Source organism: Micropterus salmoides, unplaced genomic scaffold, assembly GCF_014851395.1.
Source record: "Micropterus salmoides isolate LMB-PRFRI ecotype aquatic unplaced genomic scaffold, ASM1485139v1 Ms_hic_scaffold_4, whole genome shotgun sequence".
Taxonomy (NCBI): domain Eukaryota; kingdom Metazoa; phylum Chordata; class Actinopteri; order Centrarchiformes; family Centrarchidae; genus Micropterus; species Micropterus salmoides.
The window spans coordinates 20,939,461-20,954,382 of record NW_024043372.1 but is presented as its reverse complement, the minus strand read 5'-3'; the positions used below and the strand labels follow the sequence as shown (position 1 = coordinate 20,954,382).

At 38.7% G+C, this 14,922-nt stretch overlaps 2 protein-coding genes across 3 annotated transcripts; both read left to right on the top strand.

The window, feature by feature from the left end:
- The first annotated feature begins 2,001 nt into the window (after positions 1 to 2,001).
- Positions 2,002 to 8,752, top strand: rassf1 (Ras association domain family member 1). 2 transcript variants are annotated; one of them, XM_038697133.1, is made up of 7 exons: positions 2,002 to 2,116; positions 3,754 to 4,098; positions 5,424 to 5,548; positions 7,103 to 7,207; positions 7,370 to 7,658; positions 7,740 to 7,855; positions 7,977 to 8,752. In XM_038697133.1, exons 2-7 carry the CDS (start codon positions 3,807 to 3,809, stop codon positions 8,124 to 8,126), a joined length of 1,077 nt encoding a protein of 358 aa, XP_038553061.1. In that variant the 5' UTR covers positions 2,002 to 2,116; positions 3,754 to 3,806; the 3' UTR covers positions 8,127 to 8,752. The 2 variants fall into 2 exon arrangements, with proteins under 2 accessions (XP_038553061.1, XP_038553062.1); XM_038697134.1 differs by lacking the exons at positions 2,002 to 2,116; positions 3,754 to 4,098; positions 5,424 to 5,548 and adding an exon at positions 5,562 to 6,849.
- Positions 8,753 to 9,124: 372 nt separating this feature from the next.
- On the top strand, positions 9,125 to 13,690 carry tusc2b (tumor suppressor 2, mitochondrial calcium regulator b). The gene is made up of 4 exons (XM_038697135.1): positions 9,125 to 9,282; positions 10,096 to 10,340; positions 11,101 to 11,221; positions 11,312 to 13,690. Exons 2-4 carry the CDS (start codon positions 10,192 to 10,194, stop codon positions 11,375 to 11,377), a joined length of 336 nt encoding a protein of 111 aa, XP_038553063.1. The 5' UTR covers positions 9,125 to 9,282; positions 10,096 to 10,191; the 3' UTR covers positions 11,378 to 13,690.
- Positions 13,691 to 14,922: the final 1,232 nt, after the last annotated feature.

The following is a 14,922-nucleotide window of genomic DNA, read 5'->3' as shown; positions in this document are numbered from 1 at the left end:
GTTTGTCGATCAACACGATGTCTGGTTGGTTAGCCATCACCAGTTTGTCAGTCTGGATTTTGAATACCCACAGGATCTTAGCTCGGTCATTCTCAACTACCTTAGGAGGTGTCTTCCATTTTGACCTTGGAACTTCCAGCCCAGATGTTCCTGTTCACTATGACAGCTACCTGGTTATGGCGTTCCATGTACGCACTTCCTGCCTGCATCTTACACCCTGCTGTTATGTGTTGTACTGTCTCAGGGGCATCCTTGCACAGTCTGCACCTGGGGTCCTGCCCGGTGTGGTAGACCCCAGCCTATAGATATATATATATATATATAAAACCTACTTTATGTCAACAACAGGTTCTCTCAATAGCCTACTAAATGTAACACTTCTTATGAATGGGGAGCTGATTTATTTGGAAGAATTGGGTTTAAAGAAGTTTTTTCTTTGCTCATTTTCACTGTTGTAACAGGAATAAATAAAGTATCCTCTCAGAACAGATTCTCTGACCGGAATCATTTTCTTTAGTTGTCCAACCCAAACCATTGTGTCCCCTTTCCTCTCACTGATAATACTTCCTACTTTTATTGATGTGCTTTGGCAAGATTTTTATTGCAGGACTTGAATTATAAACATGTCTTTGTTTTCAATACAGCTTTGGCACTTTTGCAGCTAAAACCCAAAATATTAAAAATAAAGTATTACTAACATCCTACCTATATAAGTAGTAGACGTGCAAAACAATGTCTCACAACTTTTCTCTAGATTAACTTGCAGCTCTATCTCCAAACCTAGACGGTCCGTCCATGTCACTGTGAGATCTTCTTCTCTTCTGTCTACAAAGTGAAGTAAATCAGACTCACTATGAATTCTCATCATCTTCCATCATGTATGTGTGACTTGAGAGAGATAACATGGAGTAAGAAGAGCCCTTCATCTTCCCCGATATTTGAGCCTGGGGGCTTTTTCCTCATTGAGGAGTTTCCAAATGGCCTTTAATTAAACATTTAAACTGACTCCTTCTGTTGCAGATTGACCAATTCTATCATTCATTAGGACATATAAGATACTTTACTGACTACTTTAAATCCCTTTTTGATACATTTCTGAAATTGGTGAAACTGACAATGTGATTTTTACTTTAGCCTATAAAATCATTAAGTTTTTAAGTTAAGATTTTATTAATATTGGACATCCTACCCTATTGAAGCTAGACCTCTGATATTTGACCAAACATTCAATTCACAGTTTTAACTTTACTGTTAAAGTTAAGGAAACTAGACTTAGGCCTACAGCCAGCTAAATCGTTCTTCAGACTTAAAAATAAAACTACATAAAACATGTTCAAATGTAGGCTAGCTATAATATAGGGTCATTCATAAAGGATTTATTAGGCCTGCCATTTAGATTCTTTAATTTTTTTTATTACAATAATCCATCAAGGAGGAGGATGGGATTTTTCACAACCTGGCAACCCAGACATTGTTTTTATTAAGGGTTTATTAATTATATTCACTGGGACATGATTGTTAACCATTAACCCAGCATGTTAATGTTAACTCCTAACCTCTAACATGCACTTCCTGTGCTCTTCTTCTTCTATCCCTTTACAATTATCTTGTTTTTGTTAACTCTTACTTCCTTCACTAGTTATTTACCCACTGATGTGATATGTACTATGAGCTCTTACTAGTATTTATTGCTGCTCTTACTAGTATGTATTGTCTGTTGTAGATCTGTTTTTGATGCTCTGTTGATGCTTGTATGTTGTTCCTCAAATGTAAGTCGCTTTGGATAAAAGCGTCTGCCAAATGAATAAATGTAGACTAAATCTAACGTTTATCACAGTGTGTGATCATATCTGTTTACCCCTCCATCACTGTACTAAGGACTACACACTGTAGTGTATTTCTACAGTGAGAACAGAGGGCATTCCTCCTGTGGTGCCTCACTCAGGATGGTTTAATACACACACGGGATTAGACGGTAATCCCACACTCACAATGTGCATGCGCAAATTGAGGTGCGTGCGTCGGGCGAGGGACGGTTCGGTGCTGAAACAAACGACAAACTGCGTTCACTTTCCAAAACTCCTCTACGATAAGGGCCGACGATGGATTAAACGAGGTAAGTTCCTCTTTTAACGGGTTGTCTCTCGGTTAACTCCGAAGATTTGTTCGGGTGTCACTGTCAACTGAGTTTGTCGTCCCGTTTCAGACAGGATTAAACCGGGCTGTCCCGTTACACACTGCTCTGCATTTTGCAACAGATAAAGAATAATTAAACTTTTGCAGATGAAGTAATTTATGCTTAGGCTTGTTTCATGCTAAAATGATGTATGGCGAAAGCAGCAAAATATGCATGGATGAGCCCGGTTACAATGTGCTCTTGTTGCCCTGTGAGAATAATTGTGCCGTGTGGTGACCCACTTGGCAGATAGAGCCCCGGGTTGTTCATATTCAAGTCACAATGCTCCACAGGGAAAATAATAAAACGCAGTTTCCGATGCACCTGTGAACATTTTACAGGTAGGCTATTCTTCCTAATGACACTCCAGAAGATTGTATTTAGTTCAGGAAATTAGTTTTATTGCCATGAAGTGTTTGTAAATCAACCCTTGTCACCGTAGCATTCAGATTCTTTACTTAAATAGGCTAAGTAAAAGTCCGGAATTCAAAATCTTACTCTGGGAATAGTACATAATTGTCAGCGCAAAATTTAGGCTACATAGAATCTCAAAACTAAAAGTAGCCTACTAGTTATGCAGCAGAATGTATATTTTATCTTTTACCAGGTGAGTAATATCAATGATGCATCAACATGTACAGTAGCTATTAATGTTGTTGGGGGTTCTGATGAACCTCATTGTACGTCTGCTATGTAATTTAATCTACTTCATATTGAATAAGATGATCATATGTTTTCCATGCATCATAATCTGAAAAATTACAATAGCTGCATGATAGACAGTGGAGGAAATAAATAAATAAAAAAACAAGATTTCTCCTTGAAACATAGAGGAGGAGAAGAAGTATAGAGTAGCTAAAATGGAAATAATAGTAAAGTGCCTTGTCAAAGTAAAGTAACTTAAGTAAAGTACTCAGTAGATGAATAAATGTACTTAAGTTACATTCCTCCTCTGTTCTTTGCACTCTGCACCTGTAGCTGTTATACATGGCATTATAAATGTTTAAAAACTTAAAATCAAAGCTGTAGGCTGTTGTGTTGCCAGCTATTTCTGATATTAAAGATTTAATTTAGTAATGTGCTTTCTAAATTTAATTAATTAAATGGTATTGGCTTACTTTTTGGTGAAAGTGTTTTGTCTAAAATGTACAGTTTTGTTTCAGTGTCATGCACAGAAAAACAGTGTAAGTTGTCCCAGGACTGCACAGGATTATACTAGTCATTTTGACCCACATTTTATTATAATCATATGAATCCTGGCATCAGATAACATTAGGTTAATCTTTAGCCATTTGTAAAAGCCCATACTATAATACAGCATAGACATGGGTTTTATACATTTCTATTGCTTGCTTTATGTTAAACTTACCCTTACATGTATTAATAGTATTGCACACACAAACGTGTGCATGATTTCAATCTGTCTTGCAGCTCCTGAGAATTTAGCAGCCACTGGTTCCTCTGCACAACACACCACAGTGAAAGTGGACAATATTTTAAAAAACTGACCTGGTGGACATTCACACCATCCTCATTAAGGATGCGAAGGTGCACACACTAATGCTGTCTCCTCTCAGGGCTGGATGTACACCCATTTACTTGACATGTCAGGATCCAAATCAAGGACAGGATGTCTAAATGTGAGCTGATTGAGCTGAAGGACCTCAGTGTAAATGACCCCATTGAGCTGGCTGCTCCTGCGGCCCGCACAGCCCCTCCACCTGTAAACGCAGGTCAGCCAGGCCACTTCCATGTCGTCCGTCTGGTTGGAGACAGTGTCAGTATCGAGCCACCCCGGTGTCAGATCGGAGAAGCTGGAATGGGTCATGACTTCCAGGCCTACAGTCAGACCCATCTCACCTGGTGTGACCTGTGTGGAGAATTCATCTGGGGTCTTTTTAAGCAAGGTTTACGCTGCACCAGTAAGTACCTTATGCATGTGAATTTGTATCAAATTGTTTAAAGGATGAGTAGGGTAGTCTGTAGTTTTCTTATTGCCAACAAATCCCATGAGAAGACCAACAATGAAATTAAAAGGATTGCCTGTGTGGCCAAAGACAATTAAAACCACAGTAATGAGCCAAACTGGTACTGGGTGCCATGTTTCTTCAGTACCATGAACATGAGCACTGCACTTAATTTTTAGCCAGCTCCACATCCTCCCTCCTGCTGCAGTAAATACACACTAATGCACCAAATGTGTATTTATCCACAGCTGAAAATAGTTCCCAACAAACACACTAATAACTGCTGTTTGAGTAAGATTTGCTAAAAATTACAGGGCTCTACTGTTAACTAAATCATTTAACCATATTTCAATTTAAACAAATATATCAGAGGCTTGTTTTTAAATTTTTAAATCTTCAGTATGAACAAATGGACAAATGGCACTGAGAGCCACAGACAGGTTGGGGAAGTCTGAAAATTTTGAGAAATGGACTAACAAATTTTTTATTTTGGCAATAACATCATCCTTATCCTTCAAGTTTGGCACATGATAAGCATACTTTTCTGCAACCATTCAACTAAAAAGCAGAGAACACCCACTAAACCTTAATATCATGAGACACGGTGACATCCAGTATTTTGAATCATCGTGTGCATATGGGCTTAATAACAGACATTTGAGAAACAATGTGGTTGCTGACTCAAGGTTGGTAAAGAACACTTGTATGAATATAAAACCATTAACCTTATTAGAAATTACTTATAATGCCCTCAAATTAAAACCCATTTCAGCTCTGTAACCCCTTAATAAAATAATGTCCATCCAAAGCTCCCAGAGCATCTACAGGATGCTCGTGTTATTTTTCCATTCATGAGAAGCTTTATCACGGAGTTTGTCCTAATCTGTAGGAAGCTCTGGCAAGCTTCATGTCACACAGACGGTGCCTGGGAATGCATTTGTTTGCCTATATGATTTGGCCTGAGGCATTTCTGTCCCAGTTCAACTAAGAAATGAACTGCTGTAACAATAGCAGGCTATAATATACATCTAATTAAATATCAAACATGAGAAATGTTGTAGGCTACATACACAAATGTTGGCCTGTTGCTTACATAACATAGATAATGCATCTAGGTTAGTGTTTTGGGTGATGTTTTTTCAGCACAGGGACAGATTACTGAACAAAATCCACACTAGAGCGCTCTACACAACGAGCTTTGACCGCTCGCCAAAGTATAACTGAGAATGCCGAATTTGCACCCTCTAATGGTGAACCAATAATCTCTTTCTCTCTCTCAGACTGCAGTTATACTTGTCACTACCGCTGCCGACCATTGATCCAGCTGGACTGCAGCACAGATGGAAGTTTGTTAACAGAACCGGAAGACTTCTGTGTCGACTCCATCGAGAGAGACACAAATGTGGTGAGGAACAAATGCACAATCACTATACATCAGTCATACATCAGTCATACATCATGGATTGTTTTATTATTTTCAAAACTGAATACTGTACAGATCATTTATAATTAAAAAATAATTAATTGGGCGTCAATGATTTAACTGTACAACCATGCAATAAGCATTATTTTAGGGAAATGAATGCGCTCACAACTGCCTCTGTTCAGATTGTGTAGGTGAAAGCAGATGGAGGCTACCAGATTGTCCACTGCTGTCCACTGAGTATAAGTGTGCCATATGCCCTCAAAAATACTGCTTTTATTACCTCCCCATTGTCAAGGCATCTATACAGAAAGTAATTTGGGAGCGAGCTGATGGGAGGGGATAACGTAGCAGCTTGACAATAACAGCTGCCTTTATTTCAGAAACGGAAAAATAACTGTCCCTACCGAGGCCCATCTCCTTTTAGACAGAAAAGGATAATTTTATACCATTTATAATTGTCCGTATCACAACTTGACCAATGGCTTTATTTTTGAGAAATTCATTGTTCAGCCGCACCTTATAACGTGTGTGTGACAGGACAGACTCAGATATGTCTTACAGAAAGCAAAAAGTCACAAAGCAAAGTCAAAAGCTTTTAATCAGGTATCAATGTTTTTATTTTTGAAAAGATTGAGAAGATGAAAGACGCATGGTCGCATCCACAAAAAATAGTCAATAAAAGCAGAACATATAGGCTTCTGACTGAGAGCTTCCCGCTTTTAAAAAATTGATTTACCATGATTTTTATTTATTTAAATGATTGCCCCATTAGACTATGTTTAAACACAGTGTGAAGGTGTGGCAGAATAGTGAATTTCTCAAAAATAAAGCTGGTGGAGTAGTGAAATGGGCAGTTAAATATGATAGGAATCGCTGTTGTACACACACATCAACACTGGGCGAAGGTCTTGCTCTCAGGATAATTTAAGCAGATTGCCCTGGGAGTGGGTTGGCCCTTTAGACATCTTTGTGAGGTTTTATTGTCAGGGAGGAGCAAATGGAAATGCTGAGTTCAAAAGAGCTGTTAGTAGAATCAAAGACAATCAATCTCCAGACAGAAGAGAGAGACGGAGGAACGCTGAGAAATTGTTCAATTCCAGATTTTGGCGATGACAAAAACCTAAAAAGGTTTGCTAAAATTCCCACTCGCCTGAATCTTGGAGATGACCTGGGGGAGCACAGCAAGTGACGCATTCTGCAGTCAGGGGGACTGTAGTTCAGAGCTGGAACTGTACTTTACTGCTTATACGTCTTTCTTTCACGAGGTCAGAAGATCAGCGGTGAGGCTATGGCATAATTCATCAGTCCTATAGGCACGAAGCTGCTCTTTCACTTTTGGTTTATTTAATTATATTAAATCATGTCTTTATTTTATAACTACAAACAAAGAGCTTGAATCAATTTTACTTTTATTCCCATTTGTCTTCTCTCTGTCACTTTCTCTTCACCCTCCAAGTTCATTTGCGAGGACAAGTTTACTGCTGACACTATGCGGCCTATTTGCTGTACTGTACTGGCTCTTCTCTTTTTCAGGATGAACAGGTCGAGTGGGGTAAACAGGAGTTGACTCTTAGTGAGATTCAACACAAGATTAAGGAGTATAATGCACAGATCAACAGCAATCTCTACATGGTGGTTGTGAGTGACTACTAAACCTTTTTTGTCTGAACATACATTCATGCATAAATGCATACTTGAACTGTATTTTACTATTCGTATATAATAGTTTGCAGATGGTGTTGACATTGTATGAGACCATTTTACTACAGTTCTCACAATACAAATCTGTCTACCTTTCAGAATAAAGACGGGTCCTACACTGGTTTCATCAAGGTCCACTTTCAGTTGGTCCGTCCTATCTCCCTTCCTCCCCCTCAGAGCCTGTGCTCCACACAGGAGGAAGAACAGCAGGGCGGACGAATGAAACGGCGGACATCTTTCTACCTCCCCAAAGACACTGCCAAGCACCTGCATATAAGTTCCCAAACACGTGTACGAGAAGTCATTGAGGCATTGCTCAACAAGTTCACTGTGGTGGACAACCCAGCCAAGTTTGCCCTGTTTGAACGCTTTGAGAGACAAAATCAAGGTAGACTCCTCAAAAATGCGCAGTGACAGCAAAACAGAACTGAGTATTGAATTCTAAAGTGCTAAATTTTATTTCCTTTAGTGTACATGCGTAAACTGTCTGATGATCAGTGTCCCCTCTACCTGCGATTGTGTGCTGGCCCCAGTGAAAAAGCCTTGAGTCTGGTTTTGAAAGAGAATGAGACAGGGGAAGTAAATGTAAGTTTCCATACGACGCAGATAATTAATACATATGATAAACCTGTCAACCTATACTGAAAAGCCACTATGTGAACTGTATATATAACTGATTTTAATGGGAAATGTCTCCCCTCCACAGTGGGATGCATTCAGTTTTCCTGAGTTGTGCAACTTTTTGCGAATCCTGCAGCGCGAGGAAGAAGAGCATGTACGGCAGATTGTGAAGCGCCACACTCTTGCTAGAGACATGATGAAGCAGGCCATGGCGAGGATTACTACTCCTGGTTGACATTCTGCCTCTTTGAATAGTATTGTTGATCAGCAATATAAAAGGGAAAGAAAGAGCTCAGACAATGACATTGTTTTGATTAAGTGTTGGTTATGAAGCAGGGATACAATGAATGTGAACTACCTAAAGGCTTAGACCTTGCTAATTTTGTGCAAGCAGAGCCACTGTTGTAAACTGAAGGTGGGATGGATTATCTCTGTCTTAACTGGATACAGGTCTTTGTTGAAAAACCATGCTGCTTGACTAGTTTATTTATAGTGGTATTAAAAACACAGTTTTAGTCTTTCTGGTAATCTATCACATGATATATAGTTTAATTTATATTCTGTGAAGCTGTTTGGAAATTTTGGCACTTTAATGAACCTGTGAAATGGATTTGGGCAAAAGTAAAATGTGAACCAATGTCTATGAAGATTCTCAGTCATCCAGGTCATAGTTATCCAACGAAGGTTAAAGTCAAGGGCAACTGGACTTGGTTGAAGATACTGAAGAAGTCCTTTGGATGAGGGACGAAACGTCTTCCAGTATCTTTAACCAAATCCAGTTGCCCTTGACTTTAATCTTCGTTGGATAATGTGAACCAATGTATTTGCATCCTAATTATCTAATAAACTGGTGACAATTAATCATGGGTCATTTGATGTTATTGTTATAGTGAAGTGTTTGACAGACCGTGTGTTAGACCAGTAGTCTGCATTCTGTGGAAAGCTGAAATACCTTATATGGATGAAAGTATGTGGACACCTATATGTTACACTCATACGTTACTGTACTGTATCTCATTCAAAACCATGGCCATTTTAAATGCTTTTATAACGTTAACAGCCTCCACTCTTCTCGTTTTTACAATATTTTAGAACCTGGCTTCAGGGATTTGCTCTGATATAGTTTTTTCTCCATATTCAGCACATTCTAGCTGCTTTCTTCCCTTGTACAGGTTTCTAGTTTACCACTCCTGCCCATGTGGTGGCGTGAGCTCACCATAGTGTCTTTGCCAGCCGTCAGAGAAAAAGACAGAGAAGAACAACGTGTAACGTTAGTTTGCATAAACAGCTAGCGTAGTTGTGTGTTTTTGCCTGTACAGATTTAGCAGCCCACCAAGACAAATTCATCAGAGAACATTTCTTACCTGCGAACACACCAAACCCCACTTTAGGTATGTTTTCAACTAACGTTAGCAAAGCGGAAGCGACAAACGCCAGTTGTGAACGCAGCTAACGTTAGCATTTGGCAGCGTCAGTAAACTACTTACTTTGTGAAATAAGATAGAAACATGTTGACATGTTGGCTAATGCTAGTGCTAACTGTCGTTAGCTAATGGTAATGTTAGCAGCCAGGACAAAAAGTGACATAACAGCTACAGCAACTAACGCAAGCAGGACCAATTTAGTCAAAGCTAGCTAGCTACGTTAGCTGTCCTGATCAGATGAGCCAATGTTACCGAGCCCTGTGGACTGGAGCTGCCTAACGCTATACAGCATTTTCTTATTTTCAAATACTAATTTAACCTGATTGTATAATAGGACATAGAAGGGTGGTCAGGTTTGCGACGTTGGCAGGACTCTCTTATTGTAATGTTGCATTTTCTGATTGCATTGTCATGTAACCGGCCTGCTGACAAAAGGACATATGACACGAATTATAACCTAACTGGACTTCACATCAGCCTGGGCACAGTCTTTATAATCTGTGTCTTCTATGTTAGCTATTGGCAATATGTTATTAAAATGGCTGTAGAATAATGGCATCTATAGTATCATTTTGCTATGAATGCAAATACACGTGTTATGATCCATAGTCCAGTTGTTTTCATATGTCATATTGAAGGTTAAATGTGTCTGTGGTACCGCATTTCAGGACTAGCTAATCTAAGATGGGTGATGTTAATTGTAAATATTTTGTTTGCCCATGGTAAAATATATTGCCTAAAATGACTTAACTCCTCCCTTTCATGTGTCACTTTCCATAGCTTTAGTACTCTGAAGGTTCATCTCATCTGGTACAGTAATACTGTATAACCACTGGCAGTCCTGTGACCCAAGAAAATTATGTGCTGCAGCTGAAGATGGGTGGCAGTGGCTCCAAATCCAAAGGATTTTGGCCTTTTTCTGGCTCGGGTAGTACGGACGAGCCAACCAAAGAAGGAAACGAGCATTCACTGGCGAGAGTTCGAAGTTTCCAAGGTGCAACACCTTTTGTGTTGACTAGACGAAGGTAAATACAGACTGGAGAGTAGCAGACCGATAGACTCACATATACTGATCTGTTCTAATAATCTAATTGCCTTACAGTGTGATATTCCTCTTAATTCCCAGTAAAAGCAGTTTCTTTTTTGTTTACTCTATTCAGTTATTAGTTTAGAGTTTTTAGATTAGTTGGTGGTCCTTCTCCCCTTTGTTTCCAGGGTGTTCCTCCAGAGAATAGCTCCATATTCATGTGATCACTCAGTTCCTGCCGATGTAGCAATGCATAAGATAAGATATTCCTTTATTAATCCCCTGCAGGTGAAATTCGTGTTGGCCCAGCAGCACACAGGAATGTAAAGAACAAAAGTAGAATCAGTTAGTATTCTTACGTAGATGTTCTTGGAAACAGTGATAATGTTGTATGACATGGTTTCTTATCTGCTCAAGTTAAGTCATTTTTAAAAAAGACTGGCCATCGGCCATCCTATGTTTGCACAGAAAACTTTCCCTCGTACTTTTAAAGCCCATAGGCAGACCCCTGCATGCAAACTAAGCAGTTTGCTTTGCTTTTTTTAATGCTCACATGTTTAAGAGTTTGACACCATAAAACTACTTTTTTTGTACATTCTTTAGTGGCTTTCTGATTTCTTTCTTTTTGTGTGACACAATACAGTATGTGTGAAAATAATGTTAGATTAAAAAGTACTCTTAAAATGACTCTGGTAATATCTTGTAGTATTGTCACACACATGCATGTACAGATAATTAATTTTGTCTCTCTGCTGCAGCTCCATGTTCTTTGATGAAGATGGCGACTTGGCCCATGAGTTCTATGAAGAGACAATTGTGACAAAAAATGGACGTAAAAAAGCCAAGCTGAAGAGGATTCACAAAAATCTTACACCTCAGGTGAAGAAATTCTAACCCCTGAACTAAGGCTTTACCCATCAGCGGTAGCTCTCAGTCCAAATAACTTTAATCTCCTTTGTGTCCTTCCAGGGAATTATAAAGCTGGACCACCCTTGCATCCATGTAGACTTCCCAGTTGTCCTCTGTGAAGCTTGATGTTGTCCAAGGAGCGTCTAAGACTAGCCACTCCATCAACTCCGTCCTGTGGTTTCTCCTACAACTGGAAGCCTGAACCACCTTTTAAAATAACATGATCTCCTGATATATTTGATGCCCTTAATGTGGACAGGCTGATGCAATGTGTGCTGAGCCTCTGCATGTGATCTGTTTTTGGCTTGTGTGCAGTTAGACACAGAAAAAGTCACCAGTGGGGATCTAGAAGGGGGCCAAGTTGGCAAAAAACAAAACAAATCCTACTCAGTTTACAGATCACAGTTTGTGTGCATGTCATGTGTGAATGTGTGTGCAGACACAGGACGAAATGTCCTGAATTAATTGCTGCAGATTGTTTCCCGGATTGATACATTGAACTTGAGGAGTTGAAGGAAAATGTAACCCTCTGTCACGGTCATAAGTAGTGCGGGAAAGTATAAGTGCACACTTCAGTTTTTTGACAGCATCATGGTTTGCTTTATTATGCATGTAACAGGATCTGCTTATCGGTAATAGTGTAGGGAGGAGTTGACAATCAGAGGCCCACAAAAAGTGGATTAATGTCATATTATAATGTTGGATGGACTGGCTTCAATGACCTCAGAGCCACACATGTACACAGCAGCAGAGAGTCTAGTAAGAGATCCTGTTGTTTCATTTGCTGCTTTGGCATACTATGTTTCACTTTTAATTTATTATATTGTTTTTTAATTACAATTTGAAAATGCTAAACTGTGTCATGGTACTTTTTTATATGAATATATCATAGCTTAATAGCATATTAATGTGCATTTACTTCACAAGATCAAGGGAAACATCATTGCCTATAAAAACTGAAACTGTGAAAATATTTTGAATTTAAGGTTGCAAGTGAAGGTGCTAAAATAGACACCACGCTGTACCTACCTGAGGGCCACTGAGGTTATGTTGTGGGGGTATTTCTTTCTGGGAAGTTTTAGCAACCTGAGAGAATGTTTCACATTCTAAAACTGAAAAGTTACACATGTTGGGTATTTAATTGGTTGATTCCAGTTTTAAAAAATGTATTTCTCAAAATAAGGTCCACTTATTAGGAGGAGTTTTTTTTTTTGTCCAATGGTTGCATTCTCCCACATTGTATACTGTATGACTGTCTGTAATGACGTGACCCGAAGAACTATTCTTAGGTGTAGGAAGTTAGACCTGCTTGGTGAAATGTCTAACTCTAAAAGGACTTGGGAGTCATGAACTGTATTATTTCTAAAAACCTGATAGACACCGTATTTTCCTGAGTGAAGTACAAATGGAAAGATTTAATTAAGTCATGTTATTTAGGGATTTAAAGAATTTTAAGTTCCTGAAGAGAAATATATAGAAGACATTTCCAAAGTTTTAAGACTTCTCTGGACAATTTTTTCTGATAAAATATTTTTTCCCATAGTCTGTGTAATGCTACCTCCATCTGGAGCTTTGTTAATGGGACAGCTAGTAATTTGCAATCCAAACTGAAAAACTAAGATTAAGTTCATAGGAAGTTACAGGAGGAAATCTCTTTTTGTTCTCTTGCCAGTCTTTATATAATATAATTAAAGATAATTGTCCAATAATCTTTTCTAACGATAGAGAATTCATGTTTTTGTCAAAGGTTGTAAACACTAGATGAACTGATAAGGCCTGTTTACCCATGTAGTAGAAATAATCCTACTGACCTCCACCTGTGATGAAATTAGCCACCTGCAGAGGAAATTGCAAAGGCAAACCGTTGTTGGGGAGTGAAGTGAAGTGTGTGTGTGTGGGGGGGGGGTTTACTAATGAGTGATGGATGAAGTTCAGAGAGAACTGAAGGCCATTAATGCCATCTCCATGGGAAAGGGGTTTCTGCAAAGCTGTCTGTCATATTGTTCTCCTTAGAGGATAAAGAGGCCTGTGCCAAAGTGTACTCCACTTTATTGCTTCCATGAAATGATTTTACTCTACACACGTCTCTGTGCTTTTTTTTTTTTTTTTTTACCTCCGGGCAAGTACCTTTTTCAGCTGAGTCTGGGGGAGATGTGGAAGTACAATAACTTTCTATTGTTTACTTTCACAAAGCTGTAATAATATGCAAGGCCATGAGGTGAATTGCAGTATCGGAGTTAAAAGAAAATATTTGACTCTGCAAAACCAACAACTCTCTGGCTTTGCTGACCAACAAAGGCTGTTTTATATGTACAGTATGTACACTGTCTTCAGGAGACAAATCTATTGTGTGGTCTGAGTGTGTATTTGAAAAGGGGAATAATGGTTTGGTGCAATGAGGTAAACTGTGTGAAAATACAGATGTTATCAATTAAAGCACCTTAATGTGTTTTTTTTTGCTATAAGTGCAAATAGATACTTTGTCTTACAAAAGGCCTTTTTGTAGTAATGCATTAACTACAATGACCCTTTTTAGTTCAACAAAAGGTTATCAGTCAGCTATGAGTCATGGTCACTGTCCCAGCTCTTGAGTAGTGGCATCTACAATAAGTCCCTATATGGTGAAGTCACTTGGTGGCAACAGGATTCTCATAGTGTTTGTTGACCTTCGCGTTTTACTCTCAGTGGTCATAACTTTTAGAGACAATTTAATGGCCATCGTGTAAGATCTTTCTTTACACATGTAAGAAAGAGACTAGTGTTTCAAAACAAAAATTCAACACCCCATTTGTTTGAAGTCACCTGAGTTTACAGTCTGTACAGTAAGAACCTGCCACCATATACTAATCTCGTAAAATAAAAAAATCTTATAAAAGCAGTTGATGTGTCTATAACTGTCACAGTAAAACCGTTATTGTGACATTACTCACCATGATGCTCACAGCTCACAAGCATGTAACTATAACGATGAACAGATGTTTCAACACATTGATACTCAGAAATTTGTTTTGGAGTGCCAAAATCTTCATAAAGGAATATAATGCATATCCTAAATGTGTGTGGTTTACCCAAGCAAACTTTACACCTGTCCCAGCCAACACCTGAGGCTCATTTGTAAGCCATGTCTGGCATAAATCCTGTGAATTGGTTTATACTTTTATTGCCAGGTATGTGTACATATTATATTATATACTGTTATAAGCTTTCAATGTCTTCATTTGAACTTACTACTGGTAAACATATATAACTTGTTTGTGAGTCCGGTAAATGACATCAGAATAATGTATTCACAGTACAGATTGGAATTGGATGACATCAGAGAAGCAGGCAAAGAAAGGTACTCTTTGAAACTCCCCTTATTCAAAAGGCAAAGTATAGGCAAAAATATGTGTTCATGTGAGGTGGAGTCTGCCGGATATTTAAACACCAGTCTGGGGTGGATTTCAACACAGAAGGAACTCTTTTGTTTCAAGACTATGATAATGATCAGCTTCACTGGACTACTTTCATCCGGAGATTAGGGAGAAAAAGGTTGCTGGTAAGAGACATTATTTGGACACACGTGAGATGACAGATTTTTACGTTTTATTATATCTTTTAAGAATATTGATGTTTGCTGCATCACAGAGGCCAAGTGTTACCATTCGGTGCATTCTCTATTCAAGCTGAAC

Excerpts from the sequence above, each read along its gene's own strand:
- rassf1 (XM_038697133.1), top strand. The coding sequence starts at position 3,807 with ATGTCTAAATGTGAGCTGATTGAGCTGAAGGACCTCAGTGTAAATGAC. Across the intron at positions 5,549-7,102 it reads TCGAGAGAGACACAAATGTG|GATGAACAGGTCGAGTGGGG; the intron begins GTGAGGAACAAA and ends TCTCTTTTTCAG. Across the intron at positions 7,856-7,976 it reads ATGAGACAGGGGAAGTAAAT|TGGGATGCATTCAGTTTTCC; the intron begins GTAAGTTTCCAT and ends TCCCCTCCACAG.
- tusc2b (XM_038697135.1), top strand. The coding sequence starts at position 10,192 with ATGGGTGGCAGTGGCTCCAAATCCAAAGGATTTTGGCCTTTTTCTGGC. Across the intron at positions 10,341-11,100 it reads TTTGTGTTGACTAGACGAAG|CTCCATGTTCTTTGATGAAG; the intron begins GTAAATACAGAC and ends TCTCTGCTGCAG. Across the intron at positions 11,222-11,311 it reads ACAAAAATCTTACACCTCAG|GGAATTATAAAGCTGGACCA; the intron begins GTGAAGAAATTC and ends GTGTCCTTCCAG.